The 20133-nt window shown below is 41.1% G+C and overlaps 2 protein-coding genes across 3 annotated transcripts in view; both read right to left on the reverse strand.

The window, feature by feature from the left end:
- Nucleotides 1-1704: 1704 nt before the first annotated feature.
- On the reverse strand, nucleotides 1705-2345 carry LOC125897927 (histone H2AX). Its single transcript, XM_049591424.1, has one exon. It carries the CDS (start codon nucleotides 2265-2267, stop codon nucleotides 1842-1844), a length of 426 nt encoding a protein of 141 aa, XP_049447381.1. The 5' UTR covers nucleotides 2268-2345; the 3' UTR covers nucleotides 1705-1841.
- Nucleotides 2346-5156: 2811 nt separating this feature from the next.
- c2cd2l (c2cd2 like) overlaps nucleotides 5157-20133 on the reverse strand; it is a 30464-nt gene continuing 15487 nt past the window's right edge. The window contains exons 3-15 of one of the 2 annotated variants that reach the window (XM_049592378.1): nucleotides 19818-19913; nucleotides 19522-19641; nucleotides 16812-16922; nucleotides 16042-16155; nucleotides 14086-14185; nucleotides 13866-13998; nucleotides 13345-13409; nucleotides 11558-11679; nucleotides 10369-10540; nucleotides 10171-10269; nucleotides 9188-9321; nucleotides 8441-8657; nucleotides 5157-7053 (exon numbers count right to left, since the gene is read on the reverse strand). In XM_049592378.1, the coding sequence (XP_049448335.1) occupies nucleotides 6809-7053; nucleotides 8441-8657; nucleotides 9188-9321; nucleotides 10171-10269; nucleotides 10369-10540; nucleotides 11558-11679; nucleotides 13345-13409; nucleotides 13866-13998; nucleotides 14086-14185; nucleotides 16042-16155; nucleotides 16812-16922; nucleotides 19522-19641; nucleotides 19818-19913 (1728 nt within the window). In that variant the 3' untranslated portion in view covers nucleotides 5157-6808. The remainder of the gene's footprint in view (nucleotides 7054-8440; nucleotides 8658-9187; nucleotides 9322-10170; nucleotides 10270-10368; nucleotides 10541-11557; nucleotides 11680-13344; nucleotides 13410-13865; nucleotides 13999-14085; nucleotides 14186-16041; nucleotides 16156-16811; nucleotides 16923-19521; nucleotides 19642-19817; nucleotides 19914-20133) is intronic. The other variant, XM_049592379.1, reaches the window with a different exon arrangement.

Consider the following 20133-nt stretch of genomic DNA (forward strand, 5'->3'; position numbering starts at 1 on the left):
GATGTTACTGCTCATGCTTGTTAACTGGCTGCAGCTGTTTTTTCCTTCATATGTTACAAGGAAGCACCTGGGGCTTCAAGCACAAAGAACCGTTACTGTGTCATGCATGCTTTAACTAACAGATGCACCAACACTCAATTCAGGACACTTCCACCTGGAGAAAACTGTTTTGACGGGTGAAATCCCACAGACAATCTTCAAATCAACATGCCCTATATCTAAATGTGGGTTTGTGCATCAACATACAAACAGCTGTCTGCTTCTTAGACACACTAACTACAGCTAATGCAGTTTAATACAAGTGTTGCAGCCTTCATAAAAGCCATGTTCAGTTCACACATGCCAGCTATACTGTTTTTGTTGTTGTTGTTATTTTTTATTTAACCAGAAAAACCTCTTGAGATTAAAATTCTCCTTTTCAAAGGTGGTTTTCTTTAAATCTGACAAGTTTGGAAGTTGTGTTTTCTCTAAAAATCGCCAAAATTACACCATTTATCACAGCCAGAAACTGTATAATCAAAATTAATGTTGGATTTTCAAATTTCTTACAGTCCTGGAACCCATTATGTTGGATGAACGCTTCCCACAGAAAAAACACATATCCAAATCTAAGCGTAAAATAGTGATATTTCCTAAAAATCGCCTTCTTATTGAAGTAATTTTAGAGGTGTCGATTAAACTTCAGTCATTTTGGAGGCTGTCGTGTGTGGTGCCTGGGATAGACAAAGTATAACTGCACCACAGCCTCTGAAATGACTATCAACACCACAGTTTCAAACTGGTAGCATTTATTGCTGCATCATACTGAATCGATTTTAGCTATGCTCATTTAATAAACTGGACAATTATTGGTCTATAGTTTGACTCAGGGTTGGAAAATTTCTCCAGCCCCTCAGCTCAATGCTGGTAAAATATGCAAGCAGCTGCTGGATTTGCTGATCTCACCAGCCTGAAAACAATTCTAATTTATTAAGTGGCTGGTAGATTTTGAAATCTGCCATGCACAGAGGCTAGAGGACAAACAAGTGAGTTTCCAACTCTGGTTTTATTAAAATTTCTACTCTGTGGCTATGCTTTTATGTAAGCAGAATGAGAACTGCAGTGTTAAATGTGAACCCAGAGCCCATCTTGCAAAGTTGCACAGTCATGCTACAGAGAGCCAGTTGGACAGCGACCTGCAGGCTGAGTTGCAGGTTCTGGTGCAAGAACCCACAGTGCATGATCTTATACTCATACTCTACACATATCTCCCTGCCCTACATTGTTTAAACACGTTTTAACTGTGTAGCCATCAATCATACCACTGCTAATTTATCAGCAAGTCATTTTAACCATGTGAGTTGTGCTCAAATGTTCGTGTTTTACCGCTCTATTTCTGTTAGGTTCTTTACTTTTGCCACAGCAGCCAAATTTCTCTGCTGGGAACATGGGTAACTAAGTATTTTAACCAGCAGGTCCAATAACCCTGTAAAGGCCTACTGAATGAGTCACACTGGTTTAAAGACACCTTTGTGTTACCTTATGAACTTTAAACCTCATATTTGAAGAGCGAGAGAGCTGTGGCCTACCCAGATCTGCTGAACACTGAAGGGTTAGCTTGATTCATTAGTTTACCGACTAATAACTAGCAAGACTTAATACACATAGCTAGCAAGTACCGTTAGCTCAAGCTAACGTCAGCCTACAAGAGATGGTGCTGACCACTTTTACAAAAACAAGCGTTTATTAAATAAAAATGCAAAAAATGAAACAAGACAGCAACAACAGGGAACGCTGCTCTTTCAATGAGAGTTGGGTGGCCCTTAGAAGGGCCTTTGGGGTAAAAGTTATTAGCCAGCAAGCTAATACTCCTGAGACTGAGAGGAGGCCTTCTTTCCCGCCTTGCCGGAGCTCGGTGCAGACTGGCCGGTCTTCTTGGGCAGCAGCACGGCCTGGATGTTGGGCAGGACGCCGCCCTGGGCGATGGTCACTCCGCCGAGCAGTTTGTTCAGCTCCTCATCGTTGCGGACAGCCAGCTGCAGGTGGCGGGGGATGATACGGGTCTTCTTGTTATCTCTGGCGGCGTTGCCGGCCAACTCCAGGATCTCAGCGGTGAGGTACTCCAGCACGGCGGCCAGGTACACGGGAGCTCCGGCGCCCACTCTCTCAGCGTAGTTACCCTTGCGGAGGAGACGGTGGACACGGCCCACAGGGAACTGGAGACCGGCACGGGAGCTGCGGGTCTTGGCCTTGGCGCGGGCCTTTCCGGTTTTTCCTCTTCCAGACATTATCGGTTGAAGATCTCGTCCACTTCTGAAACTCGTAAAGCTGGTAGTTAGCAAACGATGTGAACCAGAGAGCCGCACAACCTGGATATAAACCCCCGGCTTTGTCCCGCCCTAGAACGTGATTGGCTGTTGAATGGAAATCGTCACCTGTGATTGGCTGTGAGAGGTCAAAGGGGACGGGAAGTCACTGACTATTGGTGTATCTGCCTCTGGCTTCAAACCAACCAAGATTGGTCCTGAAAAAGAAACACAGGCGATTGGCTGCTGCGTTTCCGGCTTGTTGTGGTTGGGTCTTGTGTTAAGAGGCAGACAGAGAAAACCAATCGAGTATCTTCCCTCCAGCTTCAAGTTTTTGGCGGTATTTTAAATTATTCAGTGAAAGTAAAGCACATTTTAAGCAGAATTCCATAACACTAGTGTTATAATATAAGATAACTTAAACATTTTATATATTTCCTAGTGAAAAAGCTGAAACTGGGTTTTTTTTAGTTCAGAAATAGAAGCTGCTTTTGGTTTGGTCTCTGCTGCTGCTCTAGATTAAAGGGATTAAAGGGATGCATCCTGTTTGTATGCTCTGGTCTGTGTATATCATGATGCAGTGAGATTCTTTATTAAATGTCAGCCCCTTATTCCTGTTTTCCTGTTTCTTTTCATGGGCATTTTCTTATTTACAAAGCTTTTCTTGGCCTACATCCAGCATATTTATGTGTGTACACATGGGTGCAGATCCCGGGGGGGATGGGGGCTATATGCCCCCCCCCCCAAATTCTGAAAAACACAAATTGTCCCCCCCAGTTCTAAATAGCTTAAATGATTGAAATTGAACAAATGTATACAGTATTCCTATATACTGGGAGAAAGGGAAGATGATGAGGAAAAATGGGAATCCGTGAGAGGCGAGAGATGAGAACGTGAGTGGACATAACATGCCTGAGACCCTGAAACTAGAAGTAGCATTAACTAACAGCGAAGCAGTGAAAAGGAGGGTGATGGCTGGTTCCATGTACTACCGGCTGTTTAAGAGAAATAAACAGTAAAGGTAAGCATATGATTCTCTTTGTAGTGCTTTTTGAATGACTTGGTGATGGTGATGAGCCTCTATGAAATTGTGAAATATGCTGGCAATCTCAAGCGCTCTGTGGGCATGATTTGCATGCGTGCAATTAAAAAAAAATCACAACTGATTGTGTCCCCCCCAAACTTGTCATCAGATCTGCACCCATGTGTGTACATTAAGAAAAAGATGTAAAATTGCTATGTTAGTCGATTATGTTTGTCTCAGACAGAGGTGTCAAACTCATTATATTTCAGGGGCCACATGCAGCCCAATTCGATCTCAAGAGGGCCGGAGCAGTAAAACCACTGCAAAATAACCTATAAATATCAACCCCTTCAAATTTTCCTTTCATTCTGAAAACATTCATCCATTTACCTAACAAAGACATAAGAAAAATTATGTGCAAATTCAACAGTATGCCTTACTATTTCCACAGTCAGTCCATCTACTACAGTGGAAGCTGTTGAAGAGGCAGGTTAAGTCATCCCTTGTCTTATAATCTTAAGTTTTGTCAGTGCCTCAGCAGCACCCACTCCCACTAATACTGTTTTAAGACAGAAGTCTGATACAGATTCTTTTGTACTGATGCTGTTGGTTGACAATATTTTGCACAATGTTCAGTATCTTTAAATATGACCTCAGTAAGTATTATTGTTGCTTAAGAGAGTTGTATTCTGGTCAGAGTGGAAAAGCCTCCAAGGCAGTATTTTACATGAAGTATCTGCTCACTGTTTAAATTGCTCCTGAAACCTCTCAGCCTTCTCATGTGCATCAATATTAGGTGTGCAATGTCATCTAGAGGGCCATATTGGACCCTTTGGTTTAACCTAGGGTATGCATGGAGTTTGGCAAAAAAGCCGTCATGTATGCAGCTCATGAGTTGCTCCTTTAGGGGACTGTTCTCTACTTATCGGGGAGGGGAGTTGACTGGCTGGCTGGAGTGTGATTTTATTTCCTTTTGACCCTCCCCCATAGCTGCAAACATTCTTCCCTGAGCCTCCCTGGGTGACTTTGGGGAAATGTATGACCCCTCCTCCACCATAGATCAGCTGTTCGATTTTAAAAACTTACCTTCTGATGTTTAAAGATTAAAAGTTGAAGATGAAATCCTGGATTTGAAAAAAGCCTTGACTTTTCACTCTTGTTTATTTGGTCAAATTTAAAATGAGTAACGTTTTAATTTTGATTAAATAGCACTATTTTAAGCTTAGATTTTCTCATGTTTTTCTTTCTGAGGGCAGCATTTGTCCCACATAATAGGTTCAAGGACCATAGGAAATGTGAAAATCCAACATTAATATGGTTTTATGGTTTCTGGCTATAAGAAATGGTATAATTTTGGCAATTTTTAAAGAAAACACACCTTCTAAAAGAGCTTTTTAATCTCAAGAGCTTTTTCTTGGTAAAGTAAAAAGAAACATAGTATAGCTGGCCTGTGAGAATAATGAAACCTTGGAAAGAGCCACACAAGCTAGTAATGTTATATGTCTATATATATATATACATATGCAGTGACATGATGTAAGATATCTGTGATACTATATTGCTGTAGTATACACTGTTATATTGTTGTACAATACTTAAACCATAAAAGTGGTTTATTGTTGATCTATCCTACATTGCTGTACTATATTACTAAACCTCTACACCTACACCCTATGTCTAATATCCCATTCTATATCATAGTGTACCAAATAATGAGGTAATTCTGCTGCACTACATTGCTATACTATATTATCACTGAACTACTACACCTCATACTATGTCTCATATTCCATTCTATATGTGACAAATGTCTGTTACCTCCTAAAAAGTAGTCATAAATAATGTAGTGATGCTCCAAAAATAATTTATTTGCAATAAATTAAACATTTCAAATATAACAACAAAAATCATACATTTCTTAAATTTTGTAGCCGCTGTCTGTTTCACATTCCAGCGATATAGTGTTTATTATGTGTCTTTAGACAATGAAGTGGCTTTTTTTTTTCCATTTCTTCAGCATTATGAATTGGTTGTAGTTTCGTAAAGCATGTGGTCCGTTTGACAGCAGCGGCTCCACTTCTTGGATCCCTTTTATTATTAGCTATGATGCAAAATACCCTGCAAATGTTCTCAAAATCATTTAGTTTGGTTGTTCTGAAGTCTCATAATCGATGCAGTCAGTTAAAGGATTTTTGATTTTCTCTGACAAAAACACAAATGGCCAAAAATGTATGTACATTTTTACACACTGCTTCTGTTTGCCTTTGAAGGATGCAGCAGGTTTCCTCTTATCTCTAGTTGCTAGTAACCATTTCATTTCTAGCCCTGAGTATGTCGACTCCACCCATCATGCTGTCGTGAACTTCGAGCAGAGCATCAATCTCAAAGTTCTGTTTTACCAATCGAAACTGCAGAACTGGTACAGTACTGTCACTCATGTGAGACTTGTATTTAAAAAGACACATTATGATAATTAATGTAGGATAGGTTTTGCAATGTTTAGTTTATGATTATGATTTCCTGCAAATTATTTTGCCTGCAACAAGAGTGACTGAGAGTTATTGCATTAATGAAATGTCCACGAGCATCAACTTAAGTCTCTGTAATATGTGTAGATGCACATTTGACTTATTGGAGTGATAGCGGCCACGAGGAGAACAGGACCTGACCATGTTTTGTTTTCTCTTTTATACCGACAGAAAAAAGTTTAAACTTATTGCCCGGCTGGAGTCTAAGAGAGATCCTGGCTGGTTTCAGAAGCAAACTGAAATACGTTATAATATTCCACAGAAAGTACCTTTATAAAATAAAAAGTACAATAAATATATTATTTTCTGCTTCTTATATATAAGATACAACGTTGAACAACATCCTAAAACCAACGTATAAGCAATTATGAATGGACTGCTAGGTAAGACTGCATTTGTTAACTTACTGAAACTATGTGTTTAAAATTACATCAGCGTGGGAAGAACACACAGCAATGTCTCTATTTTACAGTGATGCAACCATGATGACTCGTCTTTTGGGGGGGGGGGTAAAATAAATAGCACTTGTTTCATGAGAACCACATAATAATAAATAACTGTTATATAACTTAGGAATTTTACATGTGCTGTTATGAAACAGTCCAAAGTGCAACCGATAGCATCATATTGGCATTTTATATCATTAAATAGTATAAGAGCATTCCCACCATCAGTCACGCTCGAACACTCCCGCTGTAGTTTGTGTTCAAACTGTATCACCTTCCCCTCACTGAGCAGCAGATTTCTCCTCAAAGAAACAGTTTTCATAATCACATGTGATTAAACGTGACTTCAGTCCTGAAGGTGCAATCATTTCTCCCCTGAGGAAAGCCCTCCCAGAGGTATCCTCTGACAACCCGCCCGGGGTGTTCAGCCTGTCCAAGACTGGACTCTTGCAAGGTTTAGTTCTTCTTCCGACAGTGACAACAGACAACGTTTAAGTCAGGATGTCCCATGTCCCGCCCTAATGATCAGTTATCCAGTGAGCCCGCTCCTCCGTTGGTAGCTTTGCCTTTCGATTTGCCTGATGAGCGGAAAGAGAAGCGTTTGATGAGACGCCTGGAGAAGCTGCCGGACTTTTTACGGCTGATGGCCGCGGTGGCAGCAAAGTTATTGCCCATGTTGGAGATGTCTTCATGGGATTGGCTGAGGCAGGGCTCCTTCTCTCGATGTCTCCTGCGGAACAACAGCTTGGTCCCACTCTGTAGAAAGCTCACTAAAAGGAAGCAGACAGAATGCGTCACTATAATCAGGGTTCACACACACTATCATGCACATTTTCATTCCATCACTTTTTCCATGACTTTTCAAGGACCCATAACAACTTTTTTTTTTTCTCTAGGGATGCATGATATTTGATTTTTTGCCGATATCCGATATGCCAATACTTAACTGATACAGATATCAATATATCCACTTTTCCCCACCCTGTTTTAATGATCATCAAGTCTCTTCTGTAGTGGAATTAACGGCATATTATACATGCGTACTCTTATCATGATGGCCCACCAGCAGATGGAGACATAAAATACAATACTTTTCAACGCGTGAAATATTTGCTCATTGTGCAAATTAAGAAAAAGCATGTTGGTTTCTGGATTCTGATACTTAATTTAAAGCCAATATCGGCCCATAATGATGACGTGCATCCCTATTTTTCTCACTTGTCCCACTTACCTGGCATTTTTCAAACATATCAGATTCAAACTCTATTCAAACAAAATATCAGCACACATGAAGAGAGAGACAGAACAGGACGGGAAAATGGAAAAACGTACGCAATGGTGAGCAAAATGTCACAAATCAACACATATTAGAGCTACGTTACGTCGTCAGCTTTGGAAAATAGATTTACCGTGATGTTACATTATGTGAAGGGTTATCCACGAAAGATTACTATAATAATCCCATTACATACAACAAAACTTCAATGACTTTTCCAAAACATTTACCAATTCCATGACTTTTCCAGGCCTGGAAAACATGATTGTGAAATTCAATACATTTTCCATGTTTTCCATGACCCTGGAAACCCTGTATAATTAAGTGGTAATCCATTATTACACTATAGGGACATTGTTGAGAAGCAGTAACTAAACTCACAGCTACTAGTTTTATGAATGAATTCAATGATTTCATGAGAAATCTTTATTGTTGTATTGATATTCAAATAGAAGTCACTGATCCATTTAACACAACATATGTCTGGTTGGTTGTTTCCTGCAGTGTGGCCACCAGAGGGCAGTAGAGTCCATCATGTTGTCTGGCCTCATTTGACGTCAGTGCTCAATTGATGTTTTGGTGTTAAATTTTGAGGATTATGTAAAGCTACAAAAGATTTGTTAGCATTTAAAATAAACTATAATATTTAATAGAACAGTTCTAAAAACTAAAACTAAAAATTTACATCTTTAATCTTTCATTTATGCTCCAGTGTCGAATAAGAAGTGACACATGCAGCCAAACAATTTGCAAAACCAATATTTGAAAGCTGAACTGATTTTACACTTCACATAAGACACTACTGAACGATGTTGTTGGAAACTTAACCTCCGATTGTTTTACTGGACGCAGACCGAGCAGCAAACTGTGATGACTGTTACCTTTATGGTCCTTGAGGCTGCGGGTTTCCAAGGCACCAGTTGAACCAGTATCTGATTCCACATCATCCACAGACGGGCGCTCCGACACGTCCGAGGGTGTGGTTTCATCTGGGTCCTGGTGATGCCCCGCCCCGTAATGGTTGCCGTGCATGGCTGCGTCCATGGCTGCAGCGTAGCCGCTCGATAACGCGCAGTCATCTTCTGCGAGCGGAACCTGCTGAGAGACAGATATTGAATCAAAAGTGTCTTCTTAAAAATGTGAGCACGATTAAGGCGTTAGAGAAATTGCAACCTAAAAACAGATTAATATATGCAACACACTTTTTAGCATCAAGACACATTCCAGTTAATTTTGTGTCAAGTTCAAGTGCAGACTCTCAAACTGAACATTTCTACAGTCTTTCAGGCAAGAATCAGGTCAGAGGACTCTAATTCTCCTATAATGTGGCCCAATGGGGGGAGGCTGGCACTGTGAACTAAATTTAGACTAAACTCATTTTGCCTCTCCGTCATTGTATTTTAGATTCCTTCAAAATTGGTTTCATAGACTTTGTTAAAGGCTAGTGTATTAAAGTTTGATAAATCATCAAAAGACGTAGCTGTGCAGGTAACTGACGTGCAGATACACTTTAATAAACATACCGTACTGCATGTCTAAAAATTACCTTCTTTACTTCTGTGTTGTTTTACCAGAAATGGCAAGACCTCCACTTGCCGCTACATTTGAAACAGTTTCCATTCTCTGACCTTTGACACGCCTGAGATGATCAGCGTGCTCCTCTTTGTTGGCGTCTTCCGTGCTACTTTGGAGGCGGACTCCGTCAGCTGCCGAATGGCCGTCTCTGCAACGGGATCCAGGCCATTAGAGAGGCGGCTGCTCTCTGATCAACAAAACACAAATATGTAAATCAGCACTAAACTTGTGAACCATGATAAATGGTTTTTCAAGAGGGTGCACATTATTAAATTGATTTTTGTTGCAGGGCACATCCATTTGAAAATTAATGGTGAACCAGAAATATATCCACCTTATTCCTAGGGGCGCTATTATAATAATTATGGTTGCAACTTCCGGTGAGATAGCGAAAGGAGGTAGGTGTAAAAGGAGTAGTTATTTACAGTAAGCTAGCTCGGGCTCTGTTAACGTAGCAAGGCAAGCTAACCGCTAACATGCTTGGTTAAAAATTAAACCTACCAATGCTTTGAGACGGCGGTCAGAGATGGCAGAGGTGTGATCACAATATACCGTCTGAGGTGTAACAGGTGGTGTGCTCCACATAATTTATTTCCCAATCACTTTAGGAAAGAGGATTAGCGTACCATTAGCTAACTGTTACCATTGGAAAGTGCTGGTTTTGATTCAGTGCCAGAAGATGAGCCCATAATTTTTGGGGGCCAGGAATAAGGTGGATAAAAAAACTATAATATCAACTAAAAAGAAAAGTTTTATTGTCTGAGAGAAATCATATATAAAGTTGAACTTGTCACACTTCGTCTGTCCTGCTTATTCGATTTCCTTACTCTTTGCTTTGTAAAGCCAGAGGTCTCTCTGTGTAAATCTTTTGTTAAACAACAAAAGGTTTACGTGACCCAGAGAACCTTCACTGAGAGTGCATGATGTAAACTGAAAAGAGCATTCCTCTCATCTCATGTTTCACTGCAGCTGGCTTCTTATCCTACTTTGCATTTGTTATGTAAAACATCATCTGGCCTTGCAGTCAAAAACTCACTGCTGAGGTTGGGGCTGGTGCTGCTCCTGCCGTCTGACAGGATGGTGGGTTTCTTCTCAGTCACCTCCACTTTGGAAGGTGAACGCAGAGGTGATTCACCTGAAAGGCACCACGACGATTGTTAATATAATCACCACATTCTTTTACATCATGTTCACCCACTCTGGCACCATGTAATACTTTACTCTGTCCATTTACCTGGACTGCGGTCCAGTTTCAGTCGAGACTGGACGGTCGTGACAGTGGTGACGATGGTTCCATCTGGCATGATGGTTCGGTCCACATCGACTTTCTTGGTCGGGGTGAGGGAGGAACGAAGTGGCAGAGCGTTGTGTGCACTGCGGGGCTCCTCGGTTTCCACATATAGTAACTTGAAAAAGAAAAAGAATGGTTTTTATTTGGAAAATAAAACAGGTTGAGGGGTTGGCACTTCATTAAAGTGATACAATGCAGGAATTTTCAGTTACTGTTTGTATCTGGACCGAGACCACCTCTTCAAGAAGGTCTCGGTTCACTTGTTTTGGTGCGTGCCCTAGTGCGGTTTGTTCACACCTGCCCAAATGAACCGGAATTAGGGGGCAAAGGAAATTGAGTTCAATTGAACTGAACAAAACAGGGTAGGTGTGAAAGCACCCTAAGACCCAAACCCAGCTTTAACCACTTGGCGTTTTTTCTGTGCTGTGTCTGCCATTTTTATAGCTTGCTCTTGGATGCATGCTGCTTACAGTCTGATCTGGCCACTACCTTTTTATAAAACTCAAACATCACCTCTGCACTGTGCTCAGGCACCTCGAAAACACAGCAAAATAGAAGAAAATATAGAAAGAGGGCAGATCAATACACCGTTACACACTTGTAGTGGGTCATAAGGGATGTTTGAGGGAGGTTACTGTTGCATGAGTCTGTACATTGTGTTTTAGAAAAATCCTGCAAATTATACCTTTGAAAATGAGTGAACTTTATTCAAGACGTGGGCACTGTATTTAAACAAAGAAAAGAAATTTCAATGACTAATCAGTGTAGGTATGAGAGGTTGCAGGGGAGGTACAGGACAGCAGGGAGTGTGCTGATATGACATGTTAGCCTGCAGAGATAAAGCCGTTGTTTATGTTGTGTTTAAAGATCGCAAGAAGGCAAAAAAAGGCAACCAGTTGTTCAGTGAAAACACCAGAAAACATCCGCGACAGCAATCACAGGCATGACAATGGACTGTGTATCAGCTGTTATACAACACTCCCTCTCCTTTTGTTGTGAAACTTTGTTTCAGAGCAGTTTGCTTGATGTTAGATAATAAACTGTGATGTAACTGTTCACTTCAAAAGCATGAGAATGGCTTTGGAAGAGCTTTCCATAGTTTTACAGAAATGTGCAGCATCTTGTCACTCACCTCTGCTGTGACCGTAGCGTTTGGTGCCAAGCCGTGGCCGGGGCTTATTGACAGTGTATGTTGTCCAGTGGGAACTTTGCACCGGAGGTCCAAGGCGATGGAGGCGTGGCCGGGCAGGAATTCTATCACAAATTAAAACATAAAGAAAAGTCTTAAGATATTATAATATAATAATAATAATATATAATTTATATATAATATAATAATGTTAGAAATTCTATTATGCTGTTGTTGTGCGTAGGTTAGCTGAAAACTACGTCAATATGAGAGATAGGGAATTGCAAACTGATACAGTGTGGTTTCTTATTTTAGAGTTAATATTACTAGTTATCTGATGTGTGTAGACTAATACTGGTACAGTTAATACAATGCGATACGATACGATACGATACAATATACTTTATTGTCCCCATAGGGAAATTTGTCTTTGACTTAAGTGCTGTGCACATAAGTTAATAAAAAAGTTGAGTTATACGACAATACTGTTTTAACGTGTTATATATCAATATATACTTGTGTTATGCAGGATTTATACTTCCGCGTCTGTGGAGAGTCTGTGCCGTACCCTATGTCATAGCTTGACTTACACCTCCCCAGAAATGTAACTACACGTTGCGGCGACGCAGACCTCCTGTCTGTTTCTGTAAACTGAAACCATTTCCCTCAGTGGAAACAAAGCTTTTATTTACTTTAATTTCACAGATAAGAAACAATAAATTGTGAAGACAATAAAGCCTCCACAAAAATAGCATTTTAAGTCCGTTAAGTGTGCGATTCATCCTGGCTTCATATGAGCAGAGGAAATCTCTGCTCGTTGCTAGGCTAATTTATACAATGTAAAATGCCATAGACTGGTGCTAATAACATTAGCAAGTTATATTTGTTTGGAAAACATCTTTAGTATAAGACAGTTGTTTTGTCAGTGAACTTTGTGAGTTCTAATGGAGTCATATTATGTAAAGTTACCTTTGTTAAATGTTGCTGTTGTCCCTGGCTTCAGGAAAAGTTCGCTAGCCACTAGGCTAATGTATACAATGTACAATGCCATAGCCTTGTGCTAATAACGTTAGCATGTTGTATTTGTGGGGAAAATGTGTCCAGATAAAGACAAGTGCTTTGTCTGTGAATGCTGTGAGTTATAGTGGAGCTGATTTGTGTACTCGTGTTTGAAACTGTCTCTATTAAGCCATGTTTAATGCGTGTTTAATGTGTGTTATAATCAACTAAACTTTGTAGCACTTCATAGAAACCTCCTCCGCCGACTAGTGTTTTGGAGGTGTAACTGCAGAGTGACACAGACACACCACCGCAGAAGTATAAATGCTCACAACAGCATAGGCCATGTGCGTCAGCTAGGGTGTAGGCTCTGCATAAAGCTGATGCACAAGTATAAATCCCGCTTTAGGTGACTCATTGATCTCCAATTAGGCTGGTTGTCCTTTTCCTTACCAAGACAAATATACAGCTTCAGTTTGAAGGAGTATATTGATTATAAGGAACAAAACATTTACTGAGAACAAGCCCTCTCAAGTTAAGGGAAAAAAGGAGCCATGGGCCCCCTGTCCATCCTTTGGGACAGCATGAAAGCCATTACTTGACTGTAGTTTTGAGGCCAAAATGGGAGCATCCCCTGACATTATATACATCCCAAAACGCTAACCACTACAGTGAGCCTGCCAACAGTGCATGTCAGGCATCGATGATTTTGCTTAAGCAGTCTAAACATTCCTGCTGATCAGGTTTCTGAACAGCAGCCAGTAGTAAATTGCTATCATGCAATGCCTTACGCTCCCTTTTGCCGTTCCGCTCCAGAAGTCGTACTCTCAGCTCTTTGGTCTCGAGGCCCAGCTCCCTTCAACACACACGAAACAACTGTGTTAGAATAGAGGTGAAAAAACCCCTCTGTGCAAAAAATAAATTAATTGGATAAATCTCACTTCTCCTTGAGCTGATTTTTCAGTAAAAAACTTTAAATTTAAAATAATGTAACATAACATTACTATTCCTGATGATATATAACCAATAGTCAAAGTCATATTATTTATTAAACTTTTTGTTAAAGGCTGCTTCATCCTGTGTGAGTATGGTTTGATCAGATTTGATTGACAGTGACAATAAGACTGTCATCAAATGCTGCCAAATCCTGATTGGTGCACAGAATAATGTGACATCATCTACTTCAAATCAGTGAGATAAAAAGTACAAAAATCTTCTAGTTATAATCACAACTGCTCCGTCTGAAGGAGGGTTAATGTTAAACATGCACAATCATGACACAGCAGTTTCAACATCACGGCTGCCATCTTACAGAGTGATTTCTTCACTCCATTCCAGTGGGGCGTTGGGGTTGCTGGGCACAGACAGGAAGCGGGTTGTCCTCTCTGTGGAGGGTTGGTCCAGGCTCAGGACGCAGCACAGCTCCCCTGATTTAGACCACTGACCTGCATGCACACAGCGAGACAGTGAGACCTTGGCAATCTGCAGGAAGCCAGGCGGAAATGATGTGATGCTGAGGCGAAATATCTGACCTTTACTTAAGGTCACCCTGAGCTGCCGGAGCAGGAGTCGTCTCACCAAGACACTCTGGGGTGCAGAGTTCAATCCCACTGTTAGATGGTCCATGGGGGCCTGAGAGCGTTCAGAGCATACAACAAAATCATTTTAAAGGATCAGTGTGTCGGATTTAGGGGATATATAGGCAGAAATGGAATATATGTTTTATTTAGTGTTTAATCACCTGAAAATAAGAATCCTTGTGTTTTTGGTACTTTAGAATGAACCTTTATATCTACATAGGATGCAGGTGCTCATCCACTGAGTCTGCAATGTTGCACCACCATGTATACGGACAAACCAAATACTGGTTCTAGATAGGATCATTTGCTGACCAGCACTGAGACATGTGTCTCTGGTGTGAACAGCCAGACGACTGCTGACAGGCGGCTGCACAACAGTTAACACATCAGGGCGCCTCCACGTCCAGTGTAAATCAAGCGTCAAGGTATTAACCTCCTGAACAATGAACACTAAAGCCTCATTTCCACCAAGCAGTATGGTACAGTTCGGTTCGATATGCATTTTTTCCACTGTGAAAAGTTGTGGATGGTACCGATGGAACTGTTCCGTATCATTCCCATTTTTGGTTCCCCCTCTGTTGGGGTACCTAGCACACAGATCTGGTACTAAAAGGTGGAGCTGTGAACACTGCAGTCTGTTGATTGGTCAATAGAGGACGGTCACTCTGCTCAGGGCTGAGTTGTGGCTGGTTTTGAGGCTCATGTAACCACTGTTCATACCGGGGCGAGTTTTATTAGTAAACTGTAGCTATAAAATGAAAGGATGTTTTGCTGCCTCTCGCAGCAGCTGGAGTCTGAGAAAAAATAACTCACTGGGTCAACTGCCGGCAACTTTTAAGGTGAAACGTTTACTTGAAATGTTACTCAATGCTTTACTGTGCATTCACACCAAAAGTGTCATGAGCGTCATAAGCGGCCGGCAGCCATTCATTTTCAATGTACGCTTGCTACGAAGGGCGTCAGGGGCGTCGGCTGCAGCGAGCGGCGCGATGCCAGCGACCAGAGCGTCAAGTAGAAGTTGAGAGAAGCTGAACTTTATGCAAATGAGCAGCGCCGCTGCCGAAGCAGCAGCCAATTGCAGACCGGGATTCGGGTACGGAGGCTGGGCTCTCTGGAGCTGTACGAGCCGGTGAAATTCACCGTGGAGTTGCCGGGTTTGCAGGACTCTGTGGACCCAGACGGCCAGACGGCTCCGGGCCCTGTGTTTCCTCAGCAAACACGCCAATGCAATACAAAGGGTCGGGGCAGCAACAGAGAAGGCTCTGTCCCCCCAGGTTTGGTGCTTGGTCCGAGGGGGTAGGGCGAGGAGGGGGGGGGGTGCGGTGTGAAATGAGGAGCCAGTAGGGGTGATGTGTTCTCAGCAGCGGGTGTGGGTGAGCAGGCAGGCAGCGGAGTTCTGGATGTATTGGAGTTTATTGAGGACTTTGGATGATGAACCGTATAGGATGCTGTTGCAGTAATCTAGTCTGGATGTTATTTACCACCAATTACATTTCTCAGTGGTCCTACGTGCCAACAGGAGAGTAAAATCATAATTATAAAAGACTCATAAAGGCTATATTGACTGTGTTTATTAGCGTTATTTTAATTGTGCAATGAAAGTCATGGAAAATACAAAGTGAAGACATAAATGATATATTTGTTCATCCTTGTAAAGTGAACAGCTGTGTCAGCCTTGATGGACACATCTGCAACAGCCGGCCCCGCCCCTTTGGCCACTAACTTATCTTAACCTGGAGAAGTTTCAGCTCGCCGGTAACGCCACTACATCCCCATAAATCTTACACACTGTTCCTTTATGCAAAAGAAATATCATCTGGTAATAACCATTTATTTAATGAATAAACAGGTTCCTGTTAGTTTGTTTTATTGCTGGTAGCAAAGGTAGCGAAAAAGCATATTTCTCACCAAGGGACTGGATGTGCATGTCTTGAGGTTGAGGACCATGGCTGGCTGAGTGCTGAACAGAGTGTCCTCTATCAGGCCTGTAATCATGTCCAGGTCTGCACCACCCTCAGCACCCTGGGATGAAAAAGAAGCAGCTGATTACAGACAAAAACTGGGGGTTGTAATCAATTCTTACACCTGATATGATCTTTCTTCTAATAATACCACAGAAGAACAAACAGAGTGTAATTGTTTGTTGCTTTTATCTAAAAGCCATTTAGTTTGTTCAAAAAGCACCTTTGGGGGATTTCACCACAAGGCGGATACACAGATTATTTTTCACTTTCACTGACATCGCAAGATAAGATGAGGGTCTGTGCTCTCTGGGTGCCCTTCTAGTACATTTTTGTTTACAGATAAATTAGGTATCCCTCAGAACTGTGCTCTATATATGTTAAATCCTTTATTGAATGTGTTGCTGTCACAGACATAAGGCACGAAATGGCATGCAAGTTTATGTAACGATATTCAAGAGCGGCATTTCCCTCGTGACTCATGGTGAGTTTAATGGGATGGAACGTGACTCACATGCAAACATCACATGCTGACTGAGATTTACGAAGAGAATCTGACAGAAAGTGTGAGCACAGAGGAAAAACTGCATACCTTTCCTTATTTTGGACATGTGCAGCCTAGTTTGCAAACTCTAAACAGGTTCATGTACGAGGCGTCTGCTGACTACATGACACAGACATATCATATTAGTGGTATCAGTTATCCGATGTTCTCACCTGTCTCTGCAGCTTGCACGGAGACACCGTCAGAGTAAATGATGGCTGCTTGGAGAGAGTCCAGGACATCAGCAGACCCTCGTCCTCCACCTCCTCCAGACTCACCACCACCTGATGGAGACAGACAGGGGGAGCAAGGTTGGAAACAGATCAGACATAGAGGCAGACACCACGTTAACCAGAATGCTTTTACAATCGATTACAAAAGTAATATCAGCTAGTAAGGAATCTATATGTCGCATTTTCTCATTACTAAATAAAAACCACACAACTTAATTTCCCAGATGATTTGCAGCCTCTGTTAGCTTCCACAGTGCATTTTACATAACACCAGCGAACACGTGGAAGCAGAGAACATGCAGAGAATGCTTTATTCTGCTGCAGAAATATACATGTCACATAATGTGACACGGCAGAAGGCCTGATGTGCAGATGGAAAATCACGTCCAATCTGATTATCCTCTGTAAGATAAAGAGAAAACAAACATCACTGAGACAGGAACCAACAAGATTTAGGGAAATGGGCTCTTGGTTTTGATAAATACTTGCATTACTGAAACAAGACAGAGGCTGTTGATTGTCATAACTAGTAAAATGTACTAAGAATCCTCAGTTAATGACAGTGATGGTGATGATGGGATTGCATGCGATTCATCACATTTGAATAAGAATGCAAATGATGTTCTGAGATTCTCATTTGTTTTTAGAGGCTTGGCCTCAAATGTGCAAATTCTAAAAATTCAGGCGGTGTGCTTTTCTACCACCAAATAAACATAGCTGGCAGGACAGTTCCCTAAAGTGAAGCCAAAACATCCTGATGGCCTCCAGCTGCGGGCTGCAGTATAGGTCATAAACCTTGTCCCCTCTATGTTAGTGGATAGGACATGGGTCACACAAATCAAAGTAATTTGTCTAATACATTTTTCCCACAGATGATTTCTGTCATTTTAGGTAGTTTGTATCATGCTGATGTATGTTCAAGTGTTCATTTTTCTGATTAAATCAGCTTTGTTTAGTTATTTGATGCTATAAAAAGTGGGGGTGGTAATTACCAGAGGCCCTTCGATACGATATCATGATACTTGAGTCACAATATTATTGCAATTTTAAACTTTTTTCGATATGCTGAGCATTGAGATAACATATATTGCAATGTATTACTTTTCTGAACTACAAATCATGTCCCTAAAGAAAGTCAACACCAGTTTTATCTAATAAGATAAACATTTTAGTCTGTTCATCTCACTTCAGTCCTTTTTATTACATAAAAATGTATCTGATGGACTGAAGCCACAATTTATTTTATTATGCTAGTAAGCTCACAAAAGTTTAATTTGTATTTGTAATAATTATGCTATATTTAATTTTAAAAAAAAATTACACTTGTCATCCATGCATCAATATAACATTGCCACGCAGAATCATCACAATCCTATGCTGTATCAATGTTTTCCCCCACCCCTAATAAGAAGGGAGTGTGGTGTCATGATTGCGTGTTCAAATTGGTGTGCTTGCAACCAATGGCACTGCTTGTGCCCGCTCTCTACTGTGCAGATTCTGGCCCCAAATAGCAATAACAACATTTGGAGATGGCAGCCCTTCTATCTTGGATATTTTGGCTTAATGGGAAGCTTTGGGAGGAAGTGGAAGAGCATTATCCATCTTTATATACAGTCTATGTTTTGTAATCTAAGTGCTCTAATGTAGGTAAACGGACTTGCTTGAGTTTCTTGAAGATGTTTCACCTCTCAGAGGCTTCTTCAGCTCTCACGACTTGTTGTTAACAGTCGTTGAGGTCACATGTGAGCTCTGAGTTTCAGAGTCGTTAAGGTCACACGTGAGTCGTTGACCCACCCGGCCATCATGTGTCATTAGGGTTAGATGGGTCCAGGTGTGAATGGATGTTCAGCCGTCTAGGCAGTGGCGGTTCTAGGCCAGTTTCAATGGGGGGCCAAGCTAGGGCCAGTCCTTTTGATACAGGGGCACATACAAGTAGGGTCAAATATCTAAGTCTGAACAATAAGATATATATATATATATACATAGATATATATATATATATATATATATATATATATACATAGATAGATATATATGTATATCAGTGTTTCCCACAGGATTTTTGGAGACTACATCCATCCCTGTAGGGGGATGTTCTATTTTTACTGATAAAAACACTAGTGGTATGTTATGGTGGTGGGTTACACTTAAAATACGGTTAAGGATTAGTGGTTTAACATTTCAGTAATCAAAAGAAAAATGACTGATGTACTGATGGAGAGCCATTTTATAATTTTAAATCATGTGCAGACAAAATATTCTTTTAAAACTCTCTCACTCAAACACAGTTACAGATACACAAAACAATACAAAATACGCAATACGAAAAGAAAACAAAAGGTAAGTATTAAATTAATTTCACACAAACAGACACAAATTACTGCTTTCCCCCTTCCCTCCCTCACGATTTGCAAGTATGGCACCCTGAATCAGAGCATTTAATTTTACACGGCTTCAAAAAGAAGATTTCAAAAGTCCTATGTTGGTTTGAACATACAAGTATAAATGCTGACAATGGCGTAGGCTACTGCGTAGGGTCTGCAGCACAAGTATAAATCCCTCTTTAGATGGGTCCAGATGTGAGTGGGCGTTCAGCCGTCTAAGTGGTGTCGTAAGCCACCTCCTCTGAGGTTTTCTCTATGTTTCTTACCTGTGCCACCGTAGGTGCTATCGTGATCTGATAGGTGTCCATGGAAACGGCAGCTGGTGACTGCTGGGTGACTGTCACAGGAAATGTCACAGTGTCCACCCAACATTTACAGTGTAAAACCTGTAAAACAAGAAGAGGTTGACAAGGGGCAATACTGAAATGGAGGAAAACGTTCATGTTATGTCACAGATATCCGTTCCAGGATTGCCCTAAAAATGTACAGTATATAAAATACTGAGTGACAGGCTAAAGATGTCTTCTTTAGAAATTAATTTGTTACTACAAAGATTCCTTACCATCCGCTCTGGTGACTGGTCAGTGCAAGTCACACTATCTATTGCAGAGGCAGCAGTTAACTGGAGGCTGCTGTCAAAAGTGATCTGGATGGAGCTCTGCGAGAGACAGGAAGAGAACAAACATCCTAAATATTACATAAGAGAAAGAGGAGAGACATTTGGGGATGACATAAAAGATTTTGTACTGCAGTGATCCAGCCTTGAACACAGCTGGTAAGCAGTTAGTCACAGCCCTGATGGATCTCTGGGCAATTAGTAAATGAAATTGCTGCTGTATCACTTAAACTAAAATGCAAATTAACTAGGGCATTTTATG

Source organism: Epinephelus fuscoguttatus, linkage group LG12 (assembly GCF_011397635.1).
Source record: "Epinephelus fuscoguttatus linkage group LG12, E.fuscoguttatus.final_Chr_v1".
NCBI lineage: Eukaryota > Metazoa > Chordata > Actinopteri > Perciformes > Serranidae > Epinephelus > Epinephelus fuscoguttatus.

What these genes read in the sequence shown, in the direction of transcription:
- LOC125897927 (XM_049591424.1), bottom strand. Translation starts at nt 2,267, where the DNA reads ATGTCTGGAAGAGGAAAAACCGGAAAGGCCCGCGCCAAGGCCAAGACC.